At 35.6% G+C, this 21,332-nt stretch overlaps 2 protein-coding genes across 3 annotated transcripts; one reads left to right on the top strand and one right to left on the bottom strand.

Annotated features, from left to right (window-relative positions):
- Positions 1-3,035: 3,035 nt before the first annotated feature.
- Positions 3,036-12,026, top strand: LOC113107394 (myotubularin-related protein 7-like). Of its 2 annotated transcripts, none has more exons than XM_026269884.1 (14): positions 3,036-3,358; positions 3,870-3,989; positions 4,506-4,668; positions 5,128-5,285; positions 5,832-5,960; positions 6,451-6,585; positions 7,156-7,288; positions 7,378-7,487; positions 7,709-7,834; positions 7,954-8,003; positions 8,643-8,843; positions 9,366-9,500; positions 10,375-10,501; positions 10,932-12,026. In XM_026269884.1, the coding sequence occupies exons 1-14, from the start codon at positions 3,335-3,337 to the stop codon at positions 11,256-11,258; spliced, it is 1,938 nt and encodes a 645-aa protein (XP_026125669.1). In that variant the 5' UTR covers positions 3,036-3,334; the 3' UTR covers positions 11,259-12,026. The 2 variants fall into 2 exon arrangements, with proteins under 2 accessions (XP_026125669.1, XP_026125675.1); XM_026269890.1 differs by having other exon boundaries at positions 3,038-3,358; positions 10,375-10,529; positions 10,932-11,138.
- Positions 12,027-16,740: 4,714 nt separating this feature from the next.
- On the bottom strand, positions 16,741-21,254 carry LOC113107368 (vacuolar protein sorting-associated protein 37A-like). Its single transcript, XM_026269824.1, has 8 exons — positions 21,041-21,254; positions 19,955-20,025; positions 19,637-19,764; positions 19,291-19,349; positions 19,024-19,092; positions 18,073-18,216; positions 17,345-17,428; positions 16,741-17,239 (listed from the first exon to the last, which is right to left on the bottom strand). Exons 1-7 carry the CDS (start codon positions 21,248-21,250, stop codon positions 17,354-17,356), a joined length of 756 nt encoding a protein of 251 aa, XP_026125609.1. The 5' UTR covers positions 21,251-21,254; the 3' UTR covers positions 16,741-17,239; positions 17,345-17,353.
- Positions 21,255-21,332: the final 78 nt, after the last annotated feature.

Raw genomic sequence — 21,332 nt, 5'->3', positions numbered from 1 at the left:
TCTTTATCTGTCCAAAGCATTTTAACACCCAATGCACTCAGACACATTCAATAGCTAGTTCTGTTTTAAAGAGATAGATATTAATAACCTGATACCTGGGTTCATACACAACACTCTTTAAGTCCAATCTCTAAAATTATTCAAAAGTATTTGGTTGCTACATTCTGTTAAGAAATAGCAGCATCCATCTTCACTTAAACATAGAACGGAAACACAGACACAATCTTGACCACCCATGCACACGTTGCAGTAGCCTGCAGGTCATGTGTTTCCCAGGCTCCCTGTATTAGACTAAGAACCTGTATAGAAACATCAGTGCTCTCAGGAGCCTGTAGACATGGGCATTCAACCGGACCACAGACTTCAGCAGATTGTTACTAAATATTTACTCAACCAAAAACAAGTCATTAATAAAATGATCGCCAGGGCCTGTTCACTTTCACAGTGAAACTGTATATAGAGATTGTATGTTTAAGTCATCTTCTATTGCACAATGGGCCAGAGATGCATTATATATAAAATATACAGTACAGACCAAAAGTTTGGACACACCTTCTTATTCAAAGAGTTTTCTTTATTTTCACGACTATCTAAATTGTAGAGTCACACTGAAGGCATCAAGGGCTATTTGACCAAGAAGGAGAGTGATGGGGTGCCGCCTCCACAGTCACCGGACCTGAACCCAATCAAGATGGTTTAGGGGTGAGCTGGACCGCAGACAGAAGGCAAAAGGGCCAACAAGTGCTAAGCATCTCTCTGGGAACTCCTTCAAGACTGTTGGAAGACCATTTCAGGTGACTACCTCTTGAAGCTCATCAAGAGAATGCCAAGAGCGAGCAAAGCAGTAATCAAAGCAAAAGGTGGCTACTTTGAAGAACCTAGAATATGACAGATTTTCAGTTGTTTCACACTTTTTTGTTATGTATATAATTCCATATATAATTCCACATGTGTTAATTCATAGTTTTGTTGCCTTCAGTGTGAATCTACAATTTTCATAGTCATGAAAATAAAGAAAACTCTTTGAATGAGAAGGTGAGTCCAAACTTTTGGTCTGTACTGTATGTATATATATATATATATATATATATATATATATATATATATATATATATATATATATATATATATATATATATATATATATATATATATATATATATATATATATATACAGTGGGGATCAAAAGTTTGGGCACCCCTTGCAGAATCTGTGAAAATTAAATATTAGTAATTTTAAAAAAATAAGAGAGATCATACTAAATGCATGTTATTTTTTATTTAGTACTGTCCTGAGTAAGATATTGTACATAAAAGATATTAACATTTAGTCCACAAGACTAAATTATTAAATTATTAAAATAACCCCACTCAAAAGTTTGGGAACCCTTGGTTCTTAGTACTGTGTTCTGTTACCTGATGATCCACGACTGTCTTTCTGTTTTGTGATGGTTGTGTATGAGTCCCTTGTTTGTTCTGAACAGTTAAACTGAGCAGCGTTCTTCAGAAAAATCTTTAAGGTCCTGCAGATTCTTCAGTTTTCCAGTATCTTTGCATATTTGAACCCTTTCCAGCAGTGACTGTATGATTTTGAGATACATCTTTTCAGACTGAGGACATTTGAAGGACTCAAACACAACTATTTAAAAAGATTCAAACATTCACTGATGCTCCAGAAGGAAACAAGATGCATGAAGAGCTATACATACATATATAGCCTATATATATATATATATATATATATATATATATATATATATATATATATATATATATATATATATATATATATATATATATATACATACATACATACATACACACACACACACACACACACACAAACACACACACACACACACACACACACACACACATTTGAATTAATATCGTCATCTTATCATATCAGAGCACGCATGTTAGTCCCGCCCACAGCTGAAGCAATCTTGCAGTCTCTTCGTTTTACAGGAACGTAAAACCTCTGTAATAAATAAATAAATATTGCATCTTAATTAAGAAAAACAAACAAACAACAACAACAACAGTCATAAGCTGTTTTATTACCAGTTTTGCTGCCCCATAATAATAAACTGGGTACTGGGTTGAAGAAATTCGCCTGGCAAGGAGTTAATTTCAATTAAAAACGGTGAAACTTAATAACTTTTAAAAACATTTTGTAAAAGGTAAAACGTTACCACATTCAGTATACACCTGTGCAAACAACAAATGGGTCTGTCTGAAATCGCCTCTCACGGTTTCAAACAGAATACATCAAAATGGTAACTTATCACCACCTTCTGGACAAATGTTGTAACTACAAAACAATACTCTATATCGTAATCACGTAAATTGAGATTTTTCTATGAAAAAATAATAATTTTTAAGTTAAAGAAACTTTGAGAATTTACATAAGAGTTAAATAGTGAAACATGCATATCGCAATATGTAGGCTACAAATGCAACAGCAAAGTCAAATGATAAAATACAAAACTGTAACCCTGTGATTGATTCTTTAAATCGTGTGACCGCAAATGTTAATAAAATTATCGGAAATCATAGAAAATCTGGAAACAGGTTATCATATATATATATATATATATATATATATATATATATATATATATATATATATATATATATATGTGTGTGTGATAACCTGTTTCCAGATATATATATATATATAAACACCTGAAATGGTCTCTTAATTCATTACCGTGTCACTTAAAATACAACTATCATCTATCACCTTGTCTGCTCAAGGACGATAACCATTTCAATATAGGGATATAGACGAGATGTTTGCGCATGCGCTGTTGTAAAATAATCCAAGGTAACGCAAAATACGAATCCTACTATGGCGAGGGATTGTGTCATAAATATTACAGTCATTTGTGACGTTGCGTGGTTATCTTCCTAAAGCGGCCAGTCACGTACCTTCATGAAAATTAATCAACCAAACCATCCTCAAAGTGAGAAGAGTTAATTCTCCCTCTGACTAGAGCCCGCCTATCTTTGTCGGCCTTTCAACCAATCAGTGAGAACTACTGGATTAACGTCACAAAATTTAGTTAATATTCATAAACCGATAGTTCGCCATAGTGTGGTCCGTAATGTGCGTGTGCGCTCTGTGTTGTCCACAGTGTACCAGTCTGAGCGCACGGTTAGACCACAACTATGGCTTGAATTACAGCAACTACGAGCCTTTTCGTTATCTAATGATGGTCATTTAACCAACATGCGACGACTTGCCCTGTTCTTCTGACCTAAAAAAGACCTGATACCCCGGTCGGTCCGGATTCATTTTCTGCGCATCATCTGGACAATCGTCTCTAGGATGGAGCACATCAGAACACCGAAGGTACTGCTGATGTCCTTTATATTCGGCTATTAAAAAAAAAAAAAAAAACGCTCGCAATACAGCGTTCATTCTCTAGATCTCTTTCGTTTTGAATGTCATATGCTTAATATTTAATAAATTAATTTTATGTAAAATAAATGGTTTGACAGAATAAGCCCAAATCATAGGCCACAATGCATCCCCCATCTTCCTTCATCTAGAGCACTGTAACAAGATCGGACTATATCAGTGTATTCAAGAGCACATTAATTGAGGTTAGGACAATGTGATCTGTCTCTAGCTAGCCCTCATTTTATATTTACTACATGCATTTTTCAGAATAATGCCAAGCTAATTTGTTATATGATTGCACAATAATTAACATGACCTTCAGAGTATATATATATATATATATATATATATATATATATATATATATAAATATATGTAAGCTATTGTTTTACAATTGACAACATATTATGTACATCACAAGGTCGGTTTTTAGAAAAAATACTATATTGTTTTCTTCCAGGTGGAAAATGTGCATATGATTGATAGGCTGACCCCCAGAAAATCTACGGTGGGCACATTATACCTCTCCTCGACTCACACTATATTTGTAGAGAACTCGGAGGCCCGCAAAGAGACTTGGGTAGGAATTGAAACCCTTTCATGCAGACAATCAAGCTTCCTCTTGAAAATGACCCCGACTGTTAAAACCACAGTGTCACGAGTCACTGTTATCTGGATAATTACTACAATCAACTGCATTTGTTGTTGCCTTATTCTGCTTTTTATCTGCTTTTTATCTTATTTTTTATTTATTTATTTTTTTTGCTGAATATAAACTAATTCAATTTATCTGTCTAGAGATCTATTCACTATTCACATACAAATTCTTTTAAAGCAGCTTTAAAAAAATCATGATGGCAATGTTTATAATAAATTAAATTAATATCTTTATGCTTTATAGTCACATGTAGCATATCAGAGGTGGGCGATAATATAGTTCACATTTAGTGACTTACAAGCAATCAAGCAGTTGATTTATATATATTAGTTTGTTATTAATTGTTTATTTGAGCCATTAATTCATCGTAAAATTCTAAACTTTGTTTTTAAACACGAAGAGTTCTGCAGCCACTAAGGATCTCTCTTGCTCTTCTAGGTTCTGCACAGTTTGGTGTATAATGTGGAGAGACTCCCGACAAACCCATCAGGAAGTCCTCTCTTGATCCGCTGTAAGAACTTCCATGTTTATCGACTGCTGATTCCACAAGAGAAGGACTGTTTAGATGTGCTGGCCTCCCTCACTCGACTTTCACGCCCAGGTGATGTAAATGTATATTATACTTTGGAAAAATCAAAAAAGAGTGGTAAATGCCATAAACATGTTGCTTTCAGAGTGTTCTTAAAAAGCCAAATGAATAGGCTATGTGGAATATATGCTTGCTTTCATTCATCTTACTATAATTTAGCATTGAAATGCAATTTAGGGTGTTTTTTTTTTTTCATGGTCAAAGTATGTTAGTTGAATAATCATATCCTGTTAAATCTATGGTTAAAAAGAAAATGTGTGTGCGTTGGCATTTAGCATTTTCTTCTCTGAAAAGTGAACATTTTGGCTTTGCACATTGCTTAGACAATGCAAGGTCTTAGCTGTGGCATCATAGTTCATTATAAAAATACACCAGACAACGTCAGAGCACAATTCTCTGCAGCTTTGTGAGTTTTGTCCATGTGAGCGGTACACTCATTAATTTTTACTAATGTCTTTCTTTATACTGCAGAATGCTATGGAGAGCTGTTTTGTTTCTCTTTTAACCCCAACCTGGATAAAGAGTTAAGGGAAAAGGCCTGGGGCTTCATCGACCTGAAGGCAGAATTCAGTCGAATGGGAATACCCAGCAACCTCTGGCATGTCACAGCAGCCAACCATGAGTACAGAGTAAGTTTATCCCAAATGCCTGTTCATGCTCCGGGTCAATAACCATGTTTTCCTTACCCACAAAAAATCTCAGAAATCGGTTTTTGAGTTTATGTCTAAAATTACAGTGAAAAACAATATTAAACATGATATGTGTATTTTCTTCCCCCCAAAACGTGTAGTTTTAACCTCATGTAGTTCCGAACCTATGCGACTTCCATAGTAACTATGAGTTTCTATAGTAACTGTGACACATTTCTTCAATGGAAGTTTGGCTATTTAATGGATTCACATAGAAATGTGGCTTCTACAAAATAATATTATTATTGCTTGGCAATTTCAGAGCTGAAAGCAGGTCTGTATTTAAAGGTACATGCGTTATTCGGATTTGTAAAGTCAGCATAAAAGAAGAGTTGTTTCAGAGGCAGAGAAAGTTATTATATTTTAATTAATTTTTGATGAGCCTTTCTCAAAAAGCACAAGAATGTTTGTTACTAAATAAACAGGGCCACTTTTGACCATAAGAACCTAAAACAATAGTTCTGATCAGAATATTTTGATTGGCAGTTGTGTGAAACTTACCCGTCAGAGCTGTTCGTGCCAAAGTCAGCCTTTCCTGCTGTAATTGTGGGCAGTGCCAAGTTCCGGAGTCGAGGACGTCTTCCTGTTCTCTCCTACTTCCACAGAGACACCAGTGTAAGTGCAAAAAATAATGACACTCATCTGAGATCAGCATCAACCCACTGCAGGCTTTTACTTTTTATATTACAGTCCTCTATTTACTTTATTAGCACATATTGCTAGTCTTTAGGTGAACAATTAATCTGTGCAAGTTTATCCACTGAAAGAAAAATAAGTTTGTTTTGGTAATCTTTAAACAAAATCTGAACCTTCGCTTCCGCTCTGGAATGGCATTCCTTCTCCGATGACATCTGTTTGACTGCTTGGGCAGGGTATCTTCAATCTAACCGTTAGTTTCCTATGAATGATGAGGTGGAGCGCTAAAATAAAACCCCGGCCTCTATTCATTCCATTTCAATTGGAAGTACATCACTATACTGAATAAAAGCGGGCAGCAACTTCCGGTTCCCATGAATGTTAAGCTTGCTATGTTAAACCAAAACTTTTCATTGTTTTCACTTCCCCACTTTTCTCTCTTTGAATTGACACACCACTGGTTCTCAAGGCGTCGATCTGTCGGAGCAGTCAGCCTCTTTCTGGTTTCAGTGCGCGTTCCACAGACGATGAGCAGATGCTACACGCCATTATGAAGTCAAACCCCGTCAGCGAGTTAATGTATGTGGTGGACACAAGGCCAAAGGTGAGAGATCACAAAACAAATAAGTGGATGGAAAGGCTGGACAATTGGTTTTAGATGCAGTAATTTGAAAGTTGTCTGATATACTACCATGCAAAAGTTTGGGGTCAACATTATTTATTAATATGTTTTCTTTAGAAAGAAATATCTGATGCTCACCAAAGCTGCTTTTCAACTGTGGAAACTAATATTGTGGAGAGGAAAATTAAAAAACTAAAATTTCTATTTTAATGTATTAAGAAATGTACTCCTTTGATGGCAACGCTGAAATGATCACATGATCCTTCAAAACTAATTTTAATATGCTTCATAATATTTTAATTCGTACTTGCTGAGTAAGTTTTTTTTACAACAAACACCCCCCCCCACCCCCCCCAAAAAAACAAAAACAAATTCATAATGACCACCAACTTTTAAATGGAAGTAGCCTATTTATTTTTATTGGCTTTGGCTTGGTCCATATAACTTCAAGACATTCCAATTATTATAATGAACTATTCTGTAATATAATGTTCATATCTTGTAACTAATCATAAATACCAGTTTTTTTACACTGTTTGTAACTATTTCCAGCTAAATGCCATGGCTAATCGTGCTACAGGGAAAGGCTACGAGAATGAAGACCATTACACTAACATAAAACTGCAGTTCGTTGGCATAGAAAACATCCATGTCATGAGGAGCAGCCAACAGAAGCTTGTAGATGGTAATTACGTACTACTTTTAAACCAGCAGATACTTGTCTGGTGTTCACTTGCTGTCCACATGGAAACTGAAAGCTTTTCTGTCTTGCAGTTGGCGAACTCCCGGCTCCCTCAATGAGTGATTTCCTGTGGGGTCTGGAGAACTCTGGGTGGCTGAAACACATCAAAGCTGTACTAGATGCTGGAGTCTTTATTGCAAAGGCAAGACTTTTCAGAAAGTTTTAAGATGATTTTTAAAAAGGCAATCTCTGTTAACAGAAGTTATCAGAAAAGACGTGGAAAAATCATGGAAATTCATTGCTAAGACATGTCTAAAAACATGGCATTATCATGTTGGAAGCATGTCCAAAAAAATAGTAGAAATCCTAAGTATGATTGATATAATCCCACATGTATTCTTGTATTCCTGTCTGTGTCTCCAGGCCGTGGCAGAGGATGGGGTGAGTGTTCTGGTGCACTGTTCAGACGGCTGGGACAGAACCGCTCAGGCCTGTTCGCTGGCTAGTGTACTACTAGATCCATACTACAGAACTATCAAAGGACTGATGGTAACCATAACCTTGATTACGACCGATCCATTTTGCTATAGTCCAACATCATCTAAGACTTAATGTGTAACTTTTTTTTGTTTTTGCCAGTGTTTGAACACAAGTCTCATTGCTTGTAGGTTCTGATCGAGAAGGACTGGGTGTCATTTGGACACAAGTTTTCTCATAGGTTTGTGTTTTTCCTTTCAATTTGCATGTTTCTGGCCTCAGATGATGGAAACCACGACCAACTTGCAGTTAATTTTAGTTCTTGAATTGAAGCTTTCTGTGAATATCCTCTACAGTGTACGTTGTGTATGGATAACATGCGAGACCAGAAAAGCCTCAAAAGTCCATAGCAAATACTGTGACTAAACCATCAGTCATGCAGTGCACAATGTTATTCTGCATCGCTAAGCTTTAGGTGAGCCTCTATGCTCCAAGAATGAAAATTTGTGAACAAATATGAAAATTTTCTTACATGGAACATAAAAGGAGAAATTTTGAAGAATGTTCAAGCTGCTTTTTTCCATATAGCAAGTCTTCTAAAGCCATACGTTAATTCGGTGTCATGTTTAAACTGTTTTTCACTGATCGAAAGTGATTTGCCTATGTGCATATTCAAACTTGGCATGTCTTGGTGTGATGTCAGTGACAACAAACCACTGTTCTCGCTTGTTTTGTAATGTGACACAGTCACACAAAGATGGAATGTCCAAAAGTCGAAATAAAATCGGAGAGATTTGGAATTAAACGATGACAGATATTTTGGATGTTTAACTATATCATTATTATTTACATCTTCATTCATGAATAACACGTTCTACAGGTACGCTCACCTTGACGGTGACCCCAAGGAGGTTTCTCCGGTCATGGACCAGTTTCTGGAATGTGTGTGGCAGCTGATGCAGCAGTTCCCCTGTGCGTTTGAGTTTAATGAGCGATTCCTCATACAGCTACACACACATATATACTCCTGCCAGTACGGGAACTTCATCGGCAATTGCCAGAAAGAGAGGAGAGATTTGAGGTAAAAAAAACACATTTGGCCATTTTTCTGAAAATGGATTGCTGAGAGAAAGCTTCTACTTGCACAAGCTGCTTCAGCACCTGCAGCTACATGTCAGTGTATGCATGTAGGCAAACGGCTAGAAATCAACTACTTTTTAAACTGAGATGGTTATAGATGTAGTGGTAAAGATGGACCACAGTCTGTTTACTGGCTCGATCCAGCCAGGAAGCCAAATCATGTTTTAAGGGTACCGGGTTAATATGAATCCTGAAAGACTAACCTCCAAAGTAGACCAGATAAACATGCCAAAAGTATACCTACTTCAAAAAAGGGGTTCTTATCTCAAGCAATATCCAAAACATTTTGCTAATGACAAAACCAATGTTTAGTTTTTTTTTATGGTTGTGGTAAGCCCTTGATACAGAATATTGTTCCAAACAAAAGGTGATGAACCTTCTCATTTTAACTTGGACTATCTAGGTTTCATTACCTATATGCGCTAGTATACTTACCCAGCCTCCCTCTTTGTGAACTGTGCAGGTTACAGGAGCGAACACACTCTCTGTGGCCGCACCTATGGGAGAACAGGGCTGAATACACTAACCCTCTGTACAGGACAGACCACAGCCAGACACAGGGGGTTCTGAAACCTCTCACCACTGCCTACTGCTTCAAGTAAGTCAACCGATCAGAATGGCCTCTATACAATCATTAGACTTCCTCTTGTGACCCTTTGCTGAATTGGCTGAGAGATGACAAAGGTCCATACTGTAAGAATGAGAAAGTGAAGTGAAAGTATATTGGACACAAAATAGCTTGCAGTGTCACTTTCATGTTTTTTTACTTAATTTTTTTTCAGCTAATGTAGAAACAGAAAGAGGTGGAATAAACACACTTGTTAATTTAGTACTTTCCACCAAGGCACTTTAGTTACTTTATAAGAGCTGCCATTTGACTTGACCACTAGGGTGTTTTCTAACTTTTAATTATTTAATTTAGGCTATAACCTTAACTTAACCATATTTTAGATACCTTATTCCTACCCCATACATAAACGTCCTTACTACCTTACTATTAATAAGAATCAAATTAGGTTAATTGAAGCAAAAGCCATATTTAATAGTTAGTTAATAGTAAGAATTGGTCCTCACACTAAAGTGTGACCTATAATAGAATAATAGTACTAATAGTAATAACATTATATAGTAATAGCAAATAATACTTAAACAACACACCAACATGGGAGAACAGTCTAGCAGTCTAGATAAACAAAATACAACAAACCTACCATTTTTCTGTTAACTCCTAAAAATCAATTATTATGCTTAAGAAAATCAGTAAAACTGCACATTGTGCACCGTGGCATAAACATTTGAAAATGACATTGTGACCAAGACAAAGCTCTCCCCCATCCCCAGTCATTCCTGCATTATTAACCATTTTACAGCCATCCTAAATACATAATGTTTTAGTAAAATGAATAAAATTAGATTATTTTTTTTAAAATTGTGCAACTGATGAATTAACCAACTAAGAAATTATGGTTTAGGTTTTGGAAGGGTATGTACGGCCATGCCGACAAAAGTGTGGCTTCACACCAGTCTCCAGCCGATTGCCTGAACGCGGTGAGGGAGGAGTCACAACAATTGGAGGAGGAGCTTATCGCCCACCAGGAGGTACCACGGGAGACGGACGCTGGACAAGGCATACACACGCATGCATAAATATCACATATGTATCATCAAGCATTTTAAAATGCAGAAGTAGAAGTAAGGGATGGATGCATAATCCATTCCCACACACTACAAGTACACTATGCAGAATACTAATATTCCTTTTTTATAGGGTGACCATATGTCTTCTTTGATTTTCTATTGCTTTCATACTTGCTAAAGGTAATGGCTGAAAATTAGTTTGACTAATAGCCTGCAGGGATTGTACATGTAAAGCCAAAAACCCAGGCACTTAGGGACATGTTCAGAAAAAACAGGATGTGTGGTCACCCTAATTTCAAACATTAGGCCATGAGAATCAAATGTGTTCCTTCTATTTGCTACACTAATGTAAAACTCACCAACCTTATCCTCTTCAAACTTACCTCTACAGAGACTTGCCCAACTGAAGGAGAAGAAAACTTCAGGGGGGAGGAAGAAGACCAACAAGCTGTCTGAACGTGTCCGCCGTCCAATTCCAATCGAGAGCAAACTCAGCAGCCCACTAGACTACTTCACCGCCACAAGAAGTGAGAAACACAGTCCTTCCTTCACACTGCCACTAGAGTTAGCAGCCCCACCCAAGAACGGTGACCCTGATGACCTCTCAACCTGCAGTGATTTCGAGTCAGGTGTGGCTGACCTCAGCAGCCACTCCTCTAGTGCTGGAGACGACACTAAGGACCCCGACTCAGATGAGGCGGTCAAATCAAACACCTGAACTAAAACAGAACTGGTGGCAATGAGGGATAAAAGCACAGTAATGGGTACCAAACTAGGAACTGCTGTTTTTTTTATTTTTTAAATGTCATTTGAATTTTTTTTTATATATGTGTGAATTTATATTTAAGTATGTTAACAAGTACACACATCCAAGATGGTCTGGCAATAAGATCTTATTCCATTAGAGTAAAATCTTATTTCTTCTATAGTATTTTAAGCTTTGGTTTGACTCTATATTTCAGTGTCTGATCCTTCAAGCCCTTGGTCATTTTAGTCTTGACATTTTCCAGTGTCTGTATGTTCGGAACAGCATATTATCATACTTCTCACACTAATACACAGAACATACATCAGATACTCAGTAGTATGGAAGCTTGTTTCAGCCATGGGATAAAAACAATAAAAAAAAAGGTAACTGTAACTTCTCATCACAATTCAGACACAAAATAAAAAAATTAAAAATTTCAACTTTATGCCAAAATTCTGACATTTTTTTTCTCGCAATTCTGAAAATTTTAAGAAACTACATTATTTTTCAGAATTCTGAGTTTACTTACTCTCTTGAAAACTGAGATCAGTTTTTTTTCTGCCACAATTTCTTCTCACAACTTTTTTTTTTACTTGCCATTCTGAATCAGATATGATGTGAATTGTGAGATGAAGTTGCAATTACCTTTTTTATTATTTTATCCCACAATGGAAATTTCTTACAGGATGGAAGCTTCTATACAAAATTAATACAACATTTAAAAATACTATGTCCTGCAAAGCAATTTTTATTTATTATATATATATATATATATATATATATATATATATATATATACAAATATCATCAAAAAGTTGATTTAATTAATTCCATTCAAAAAGTGAGACTTGTATATTATATTCTTTCATTAAACACAGATTGATATATTTCAAATGTTTATTTCTTTTAATTTTGATGATTATAACTGGCAACTAAGGAAAATCACAAATTCAGTTTCTCAGAAAATTTTGAAAACTTTCTCAGAAAACTTTCAATTTTGAAGACACCTGTTACCACACTCTAATCAGCTAATTAACTCAAAACACCTGCAAAGCCTTTAAATGGTCTCTCAGTCTAGTTCTGTAGGCTCCACAATCATGGAGAGGACTGCTGACTTGACAGTTATCCAAAAGATGACCATTGACACCTTGCACAAGGAGGACAAGACACAGAAGGTCATTGCAAAAGAGGCTTGCTGTTCACAGAGCTCTGTGTCCAAGCACATTAATATAGAGGCGAAGGGAAGGAAAAGATGTGGTAGAAAAAAAAGTGTACAAGCAATAGGGATAACTGCATTCTGGAGAGGATTGTGAAACAAAACCCATTCAAAAATGTGGGGGAGATTCACAAAGAGTGGACGGCAGCTGGAGTCAATGCTTCAAGAACCACTACGCACAGACGTATGCAAGACATGGGTTTCAGCTTCGCATTCCTTGTGTCAAGACACTCTTGAACAACGGACAGCGTCAGAAACATCTTGCTTCAAAAAGGACTGGACTGCTGCTGAGTGTCCACAGTTATGTTCTCTGATGGAAGTAAATTTAGCATTTCCTTTGGATATCAGGGTCCCAGAGTCTGGAAGAAGAGAGGAGAGGCACACAATCCATGTTTCTTGAGGTGAAGTGTAAAGTTTCCACAGTCAGTGATGGTTTGCGGTGCCATGTCATCTGCTGGTGTCGGTCCACTGTGTTTTCTGAGGTCCAAGGTCAACACAGACATATACCAGGAAGTTTTAGAGCACTTCATGCTTCGTGCTGCTGACCAACTTTATGGAGATGCAGATTTCATTTTCCAAAAGGACTTTGCTTGTGCACACAGTGCCAAAGCTACCAGTACCTGGCTTAAGGACCATGGTACCCTTGTTCTTAATTGGCCAAAAAACTTGCATGACCTTAACCCCATAGAAAATCTATGGGGTATTGGGAAGAAGAAGATGCGATACGCCAGACCCAACAATGCAGAAGAGCTGAAGGCCACTATTAGGGCTGCACGATTAATCGCATGCGATTGTCATGCGTGTCTTTGTCAGTAAAGCCGGTTCTGTGATTAGCAGTAAATGTCCACCACCTGGTTTCAAATGGAGCGGCACTTCCCAGCTAGAATTTTCTTTGTTCTAAAATGTTCTAAGAACATTCCCATGGATTGTTCTAACAATGTTTTTAGCGGGTAGTTTTATTTTTGTTCCCAGAACGTTCTCTCAAAAGATAGGATAACGTTCTCTAAAAACATTCTACAAATGTTTATCAATAACATTTATTAGAACATTATTCCATAACATTCTAATTAAGATTTAAGTGGATGTTTAGATGTGGATGTTGATGTCTGTTTAAAAGTAATAGCTTGGTTTGATGTCACCATAATGCTGGTAAGTGTTGGCTTTAGTTGTGCAATTTAACACTTGACTTGACGGTGTTGTTTTTTAGCTGCTGTCATCTTTATTGTGGCTAAAACAGCAAACGAATATGTAGTTCAATGGTGCTGTTTGCTTGCTGATGATTGATATGTCTGATTACTTGTTTTCACCCAAGCTACTGTGTGGTGTTAGTTAAGTATTATTTATTAAAGTGACTCAATGGTCAACAACCTGACACCCAATTGAATTTAAAGCAGATAATTTCAAAAATTTTAAAAATTTGTCACACAAACATGAAGATTCAGTGTATGAATCTCAGCAATGGTGACATGCTTTATGCTGCAATGTATTCTGGGTACATCATGCAAAACTCATCCATAGCACCCAGAATGCATTGCGGCATGAAGCATGTCACCATTGTTGAGATTCTTACACTAATTCTTAAGGTCTCTGTATGTCTAAGCATCTTATGGTTTGAAGTGATTCTAAAACAATGTAGTTTAAAAAGATCAGATAAAAATAAAATAACATAAATTGTCAGGACCCTGTGTATTGCAACACATCTGCTATAGTCACTAATATTAAATTAATAGCGTAGAACAGACTCCTGGTAAAATCACTTGATCAGATTGTTACATTAAGACATTTTTAATATCAGCCAGTAACCAACATTATCGAATGATATCTTTTTCTCAATGTTTTTGCTGTAACAGGTATAATTACAGCAGCTAAATGAACGCTAACACTGAAAAGACTCATACTTCCTAAGTACTGATCAGCATAATGGTGACATCAAACTAAACTATAATTTTCAATAAACCATCAACATCTCTGTTAATCTCAATAAGAACTTTTTTACATTTATGACAGAAATAAATCTTGTTTATTATAAGTGAAGATTGTCATGTTTTTGGAGTATTTACGCTAGAGTTTGACACCAAACAGAGGTTGGGTTTTCACTTTCAACCAACATCTGACTTCTGAGCAATGTCAGTCCACATCTAGTGTGATGGGAAGCCGTAATTCACTGACAAGCTGTGCAATATCACGTTCATAATCGCAGATTAATTGCATGCGGTTATGAACGCGATATTGCGTAGCTTGTCAACGATCTACGGCTCTGTATATTAGGTGCGGCTCCATTTGAAAGCAGCTGATGGACATTTACCGCTAATCACAGAACCATCTTTACTGATGAGACACGCATGACAATCGCATGCGATTAATCGTGCAGCCCTAGCCACTATCAGAGTAACCTGGTCTCTCATAACACCTGAGCAGTGCCACAGATTGATCGACTACATTTCACGCGTCATTGATGCAGTAATTCAGGCAAAAGGAGCCTCAACTGAGTATTGAGTGCTGTACATGCTCATACTTTTCATGTTCATACTTTTCATTTGGCCAAGATTTCTAAAAATCTTTACTTTGTATTGTTCTTAAGTTATATTCTATTTTCTGAGATACTGAATTTGGGATTTTCCTTAATTATCGAATATAATCAGCAAAATTAAAAGAAATAAACATTTGAAATATATCAGTCTGTGTGTAATGAATTAATATAATATACAAGTTTCACTTTTTGAATGGAATTTGTGAAATAAACTTTTTGATGATATTCTAATTATATGACCAGCACCTGTGTGTGTGTGTGTGTGTGTGTGTGTGTGTGTGTGTATATATATATATATATATAATTGGGTTTGGAAATACAATGCAACCATATTATTTGTCAATATTGGACGGCATTATGCTAATTCTAATGTAATGTTATTTGTAAAAACAATAGGCAAAGTAGAGTATGCTAGTATAGTATTCCATTCCAATTCTAGCTCAGATCTTCATGGAAATTGGCCTTTGCCTTTGAAAACCATCAGATTCCCACCTGTGTGCGAAATTATGAGAATTTGCTGTACATGTGAAAACAAGAACTATATGGAATCAAGAGCTATATGGCACCCACACTACATTTACTTTACATTTCTAACTGTAGGCATACTCAGACATAAAGACAATCAATCCCTCACAAATCACATCACTGTCATTACCTTTCAGCTGCAACAGTAAATTATGTTCTAGAATTTGTCTAGAACATATGAATATCTACATTTCTAAGGCAAATGCTCTCAATAAAATGTTTGCCAAATAGCAAACAAAATAACAGGATATCTGGAACTGTTCTTTTTTGTTGTTGTTGTTTACAATTTTTGATCAACATAATTTTTTTTAATGTGGAACTGCTTTAAATGAAACGGCAATAAACTGTTTCCAAACAGGTTTTCTAAACACTTCCCTCTTATCTTTAACAGTTGATCAAATAAATCAAACACAGCTCTGCAGTGCTTTGAAAGGAGCATTTACAAAGTGTTCACACACTTCATGAAGACACCTACGAATGTCTTACATATACTTATCTTTAGCAATTTAACAATGAAAAATGGCACATTTCACCATTTTTTGTTAACATATATTAAAAGCACCCTTTCCTTTTTAACCTTCAAGATGTGCTCTAGTAATTTTTGACCAGAAAATTATTTTATTTTCTACAAAAATGGATTAGTTATCACATTGGACTAACACTTAGTGACTTTTCTCACATGGGGTATAAAACTTCCCATAAAAAGGTTGATTTTGTGTGTGTGTGTGTGTGTGTGTGTGTGTTACTCCTGGTCAGAAATGCCTGGACTACACTCAAAAAATAACACTTATGAATTTTGTGTGATATATTATAACCAAATATTGGATAAATCTTGTTAAGCATAGGTGTTTTTTGGAACTTATTGGTCATAGGCCTCACTGATCTGAGCTTATGTGCCTCAGTTTTTGAGTTCAAAAAAGCATAATTTGTAGATCATTTTGGCAATGTTCAGTCAAAAACTGAGGTGCATAAACTCAGATCAATGAAGCAGAATCTGTGCTAAATTAATTAGCTAAATTAAAAAGTTGGCAAAAAGACTGAATCCAAAAGTTGAGATAATTGCATAATGAAAGATTTACAAGAAGGTTTTAAAATATAATTTTTTCATCTGGAACAATCATTTTTTGCATAGCACAAGGGATAAATGCTACATATTAATTTATGCATCACAACATAGAGTAGGTGAAGTTGATTTTTTCAGATAAATGTTTTATTAACCTATCAAATTAAATAAACATATAATACAATATCTAATTATAATGAAGGCTTTTATCAACATTATTAAATACAGTATGTTTTTGTCGGCAGCATTAACATTTTTCAAAATTATCTTCAAGTGCGTACAAGGCCCAACCCCATTTGTCACATAAACTCAAACCGAACTAATAAGCTTAGAACTCATCCTGTTTCTGAACACGATTAAGAACAGATTGCTCTCCTCTGATTACAGCTTTTGAGTCACAGCCAGACTGGCCACATCCAGACGTACTCGCATCTGGCCTACTCGACCAGGGGAATGTGATGCTTTTGGAAATTCTGTGCAAAAATCAGTTTGATTTCAGGAAATGATGCTGAAATCTCTTTTTCATACGTATCTAGGTTTGCCCACTCAAGGCTGTAGGCCACATGATGAGCTGCTTTTCTTAAGCTCACCGGTCTGCTGGTAGATTGATCCCAAACCTGTGATAAAGAATATTATGTTATTTATTAACACCAGAGATAAAAACACTTTCTTAATATCAGTAAATCAGTCTGTTGAGTTTGAAGAAAATATAAATGACCTACTTGGGGCATTTAATCTAAAGTATGGTAGGGAACTGTCATGCATTGCTGGAGCTTTTCCTCTTTGGCTCTTCTGCAATGGCAAAGCTAAAAAAAAGAAAGTTAGATCACTGTGTTAATTTTCAGGAAGTGCACAAGTCTTTAATTTCAGACCTTATGAGAAGATCCAGTGAGTTGACAAGTTAACTGTGATAACTTTCTATTGTAACAGGAAGTCATAAGACTCGAGAGCATCACACTAGTCTTATGAAATGTACGAATCTAACAATTCTCAATAGAACCGGTGTATTTCTTCAAGACAACACACATACATCTGTGTTTTTATTTTGTTTGTTTTTATTCATTTAATCAATAATAATTATTATCATAATAATTGGTTACATTATGATTTTGTGCTTTCGAGAGATATCGCAAGTAAGAAATAAGAGAGTCTCCAATTCAAGGTTTTTAACTTCTCAGGAAGATTTAGCTTAGGTACAATAACACTTGTAATGGTCATCTGAATTGACATTCAGAAGCCTTTTAGTTAAAACAGTTTTGTTAACTGATTTTTAGTTTCAAACAAGGCTTGCTGTAAATGGATGTTTGGCAAAGAGACTGTATCAAATGTTCCTTGCACGGAGATGTATAAAGTCATGTATAATTTCAAAATTGTATGAATTGCCCATAGAGTTCTACTGGACATGCTTAGAAATATTTTTATTGTTTCATACATAATATTGCTTTAATACCGTTCTCTTTTCCATGAAGCTGGTTAAGAAGTCATCGATATCTGTCTTTCCTTCCAGAAAGTTCTCTGCTGTCTCCTCAGACTCCTCTTCAGCCTGATGGGCTGCCACCTTTAACCTGGCCTGCAGCGCACTCAGACTGCAGCTCTGGCAGAGGAAAATCACATCAAACAGTACAAAAATAAAAAAAAGGAAATGCAGCCATTACTTCAGTCTTTAGTGTCACATGATCCTTTAAGAAATTGTTCTAATCTGCTCATCTGATGCTCAGGAAACATTTCTCATGATTAACATTGTTGAAAACAGTTGTGCATAAAAAAAATAAGAAAAAAAATATAACTACTATTCATTAAGGACACAATAAATAAAATTGACAGCAAATATGATGTTTTTAATCAAAGAATCTTAAAAATGCATAACGGTTTTCACAAAAACCCTATAAGCAGCTAAAAATATATATATATATATATATATTTATTTATTTATTTATTAATAATTAGTTATTAATAATTGAGCAATAACTGATAATTATTAAGCACAAATTCTGAAGACTGGAGTAATGGCTGCTGAAAATGGTACTTTTCAATTATAAGAATAAATTACATCCTAAAATACATTAAAATATAAAATAAGTAGTAATATATAAAAATAGTACTGTTTTATTGTATTTTTGATTAAATAAGTAAATAAATGAATATTTTGTCAAGTCCATTCAACAACCAGAGGCAAAATGTTCCTGGATTAACAAAAGCTGAAGTCAAAAAAAAAAAAAAAAAAAAATAAAAATAAAGGCAAAAGATGCAATACGGAAGCAGAAAAACCACAAACACAACACTGGTATGTAAAAAAGGTTTGAAATGTTCAATAATAGCATAGTTGACAACTAGAATACTATATTTTCCATTTCCTTGTCCAACAGGCTTCTTGTCCCAATCATGTGCATGTGTGTTTTACCTCACTGAGCTCATGTTGTCTTTGCATTTTGGTTTCAAATACCGATTTCATCTGGGTTAACTGTTCATACTACAGAAAATAAAACAGCAGATAACCGTTAGCATATTGACAAGACTGTAATGTGGGATCCAAAAGTCTGAGACAATTTGTGAAAATGCTACTATTTTGAATTATGCAACATATGGAACATAATGAAGTTGAATTGAACATTTAAATCACAGACTTCTGGACCCAATCATTTTGGTCAGTATTTGGGAAAGTACGTACTTTACACAACATCTCTTGTCTCTTGCCCTCCAGTTGAGGCTCGAGCTGTAGGTTCTTCTCTGCAAGCAAGACATATTTCATCTGTTATTCGAACTGTGTGAGAGTATGAGCTTGTTGTTTTTAAAGACTAACTCAGACTTGTAATGGCACTTGTATACTGTTGTTGTTCTCTTATCGATCTGATTGCTTCTATTGTTCCCATTTGTAAGTCGCTTTGGATAAAGCATCTGCTAAATGATTTAATGTAAATGTAAATGTAAACTTGACTCAAATGATGTGTGTAATATTTGTTACAAGAAAAATTCCACTGATCCCACTTTAGTCCAAAACTGCTCAGGAAACTCACTGGCTATCTCTACGATGTTGTTGACCAGCTCCTCTTTGTCAGAGGTTACTTGTTTGAGCTGAGGCAGACACATGAAGAACTCCAAGAGCATGTCATCTTGATCGCTCATGTCCTTCAGTTGAGAAACACTACCAGATTACAACAGACAAACCCACCAGAAAGAAGAGAGAATGAGACGAATGTCAAATGCATGTTATTTAAAAAATATACATATGTATTTTCAGATATTTCTTTATTTTAAATACTATACTTGAAACAGATAAGACAAATCAGATCTAATTAATTCTCCTAACAAACAAATGCCCTGACATGTTGTACCTCATCTCAGACAGTTCTGGAAAGGTATCTGGGATCTCAGGCATCTTGTATATGTGTCCATTCAGACCGGACTACAGAGGAAGAACATCAAAAGTGAGCTTTCACGGGTTATTGTGGCTGTAATTACATATGATCCTGTTTCCAGGCTTTTGCATGTCATATTGCAAAAGTCTTTGTTGGTTAATGAGATATAGTGCATTTTCTTTGATAAATTCAGTGGTACATGCTTTAAGGAAGCTCATTTCTATTCCATCACACTTTGGTCAATCATAAAAATGTTGAAATTCTAAGATAAGAAATTACAAGTCACAATTGTGTATTCATTTTGAGACATGAACAGTTGGTTTCTCAGTCATATTTTTGACTTATCTCTTAACTATGACTCGGTATTAAATAATTTTGACTTTTTAAAACATAACGAGACAAAAAGGTATGGCAAACTAAGTCAGAATTAACAGATGAAAAGTATGCCATATAAAGCATTAGAATTATGAGAAAGCTGAAAATAATAAAATATTTATTTTTGGTCTTAATTACAAATTTATCTCATAATTTCTACTTATCAATTATAATTTACATAAGCATGTTTTTTTCACATGTAGCAGAAATGGCCCTTCATAAGGGATAGCAAACTGAACAGAGTATTGAAATGATAAGTTGATAAAAAGTGTCCTATTTATCAACAGTTTTTGCTAAATTCTGCTTTAACCAACAGTGTGAATACTGTAACTTCTTAATATGGTTCATAAGTCATAAATATGAGATAAATCTAAATTTCTGCTTTATTTTGTGCATTACAGCCTGAATCCTACTTCTGTAGTCTGAACATGAGAAATGAACAAAAAATATTAATTTTACCAAATCAAGCCAAAACACATTTATTGTATAAAAGCCAGGTGCAGTCTGAACTATCAGATCAGAACTCAACTCAAGTAGTCTTTTTTCACTGTTCAGAAGAACACAAGTACTCAGCAACACATACAGTGTGTGCAAATGTCTCTAGTAGACAGAGCTGTGTAAAATACAGAAACTGTAATCTTAATAGACTGATTTGGTTGATTTTAGGACTGAATGCCTGTTAGGTACCTGTGAGTCAGCAGTTGGTACCGGAAGAGGAAGGTCAGTGATGAGTCCAAAAGCTGGTGCTGCTGGTCGGGGAGGGGCTTGTTGAGGCTCCACCCCTGTATGTGGCACAGGGACAGGGCCGATTGGCCGTTGACCATCCTGTGGTGGGAAGGCAGGAACAAAATGGAAGCTCTGAGTTGGGTAAGGAGGCATCCCCGATGGTTTGTACATACTGAGCCAAAAGACAAAGATAACAAAAAGCACACATTAACTTCTTTATTATGGTAGAACATCATTTAACTTCGATTTAACT

This window comes from Carassius auratus, chromosome 1 (genome assembly GCF_003368295.1).
Source record: "Carassius auratus strain Wakin chromosome 1, ASM336829v1, whole genome shotgun sequence".
Lineage (NCBI taxonomy): Eukaryota > Metazoa > Chordata > Actinopteri > Cypriniformes > Cyprinidae > Carassius > Carassius auratus.
Note: the sequence above shows the minus strand (reverse complement) of the source record. Positions and strands in the feature narration are given on the sequence as shown.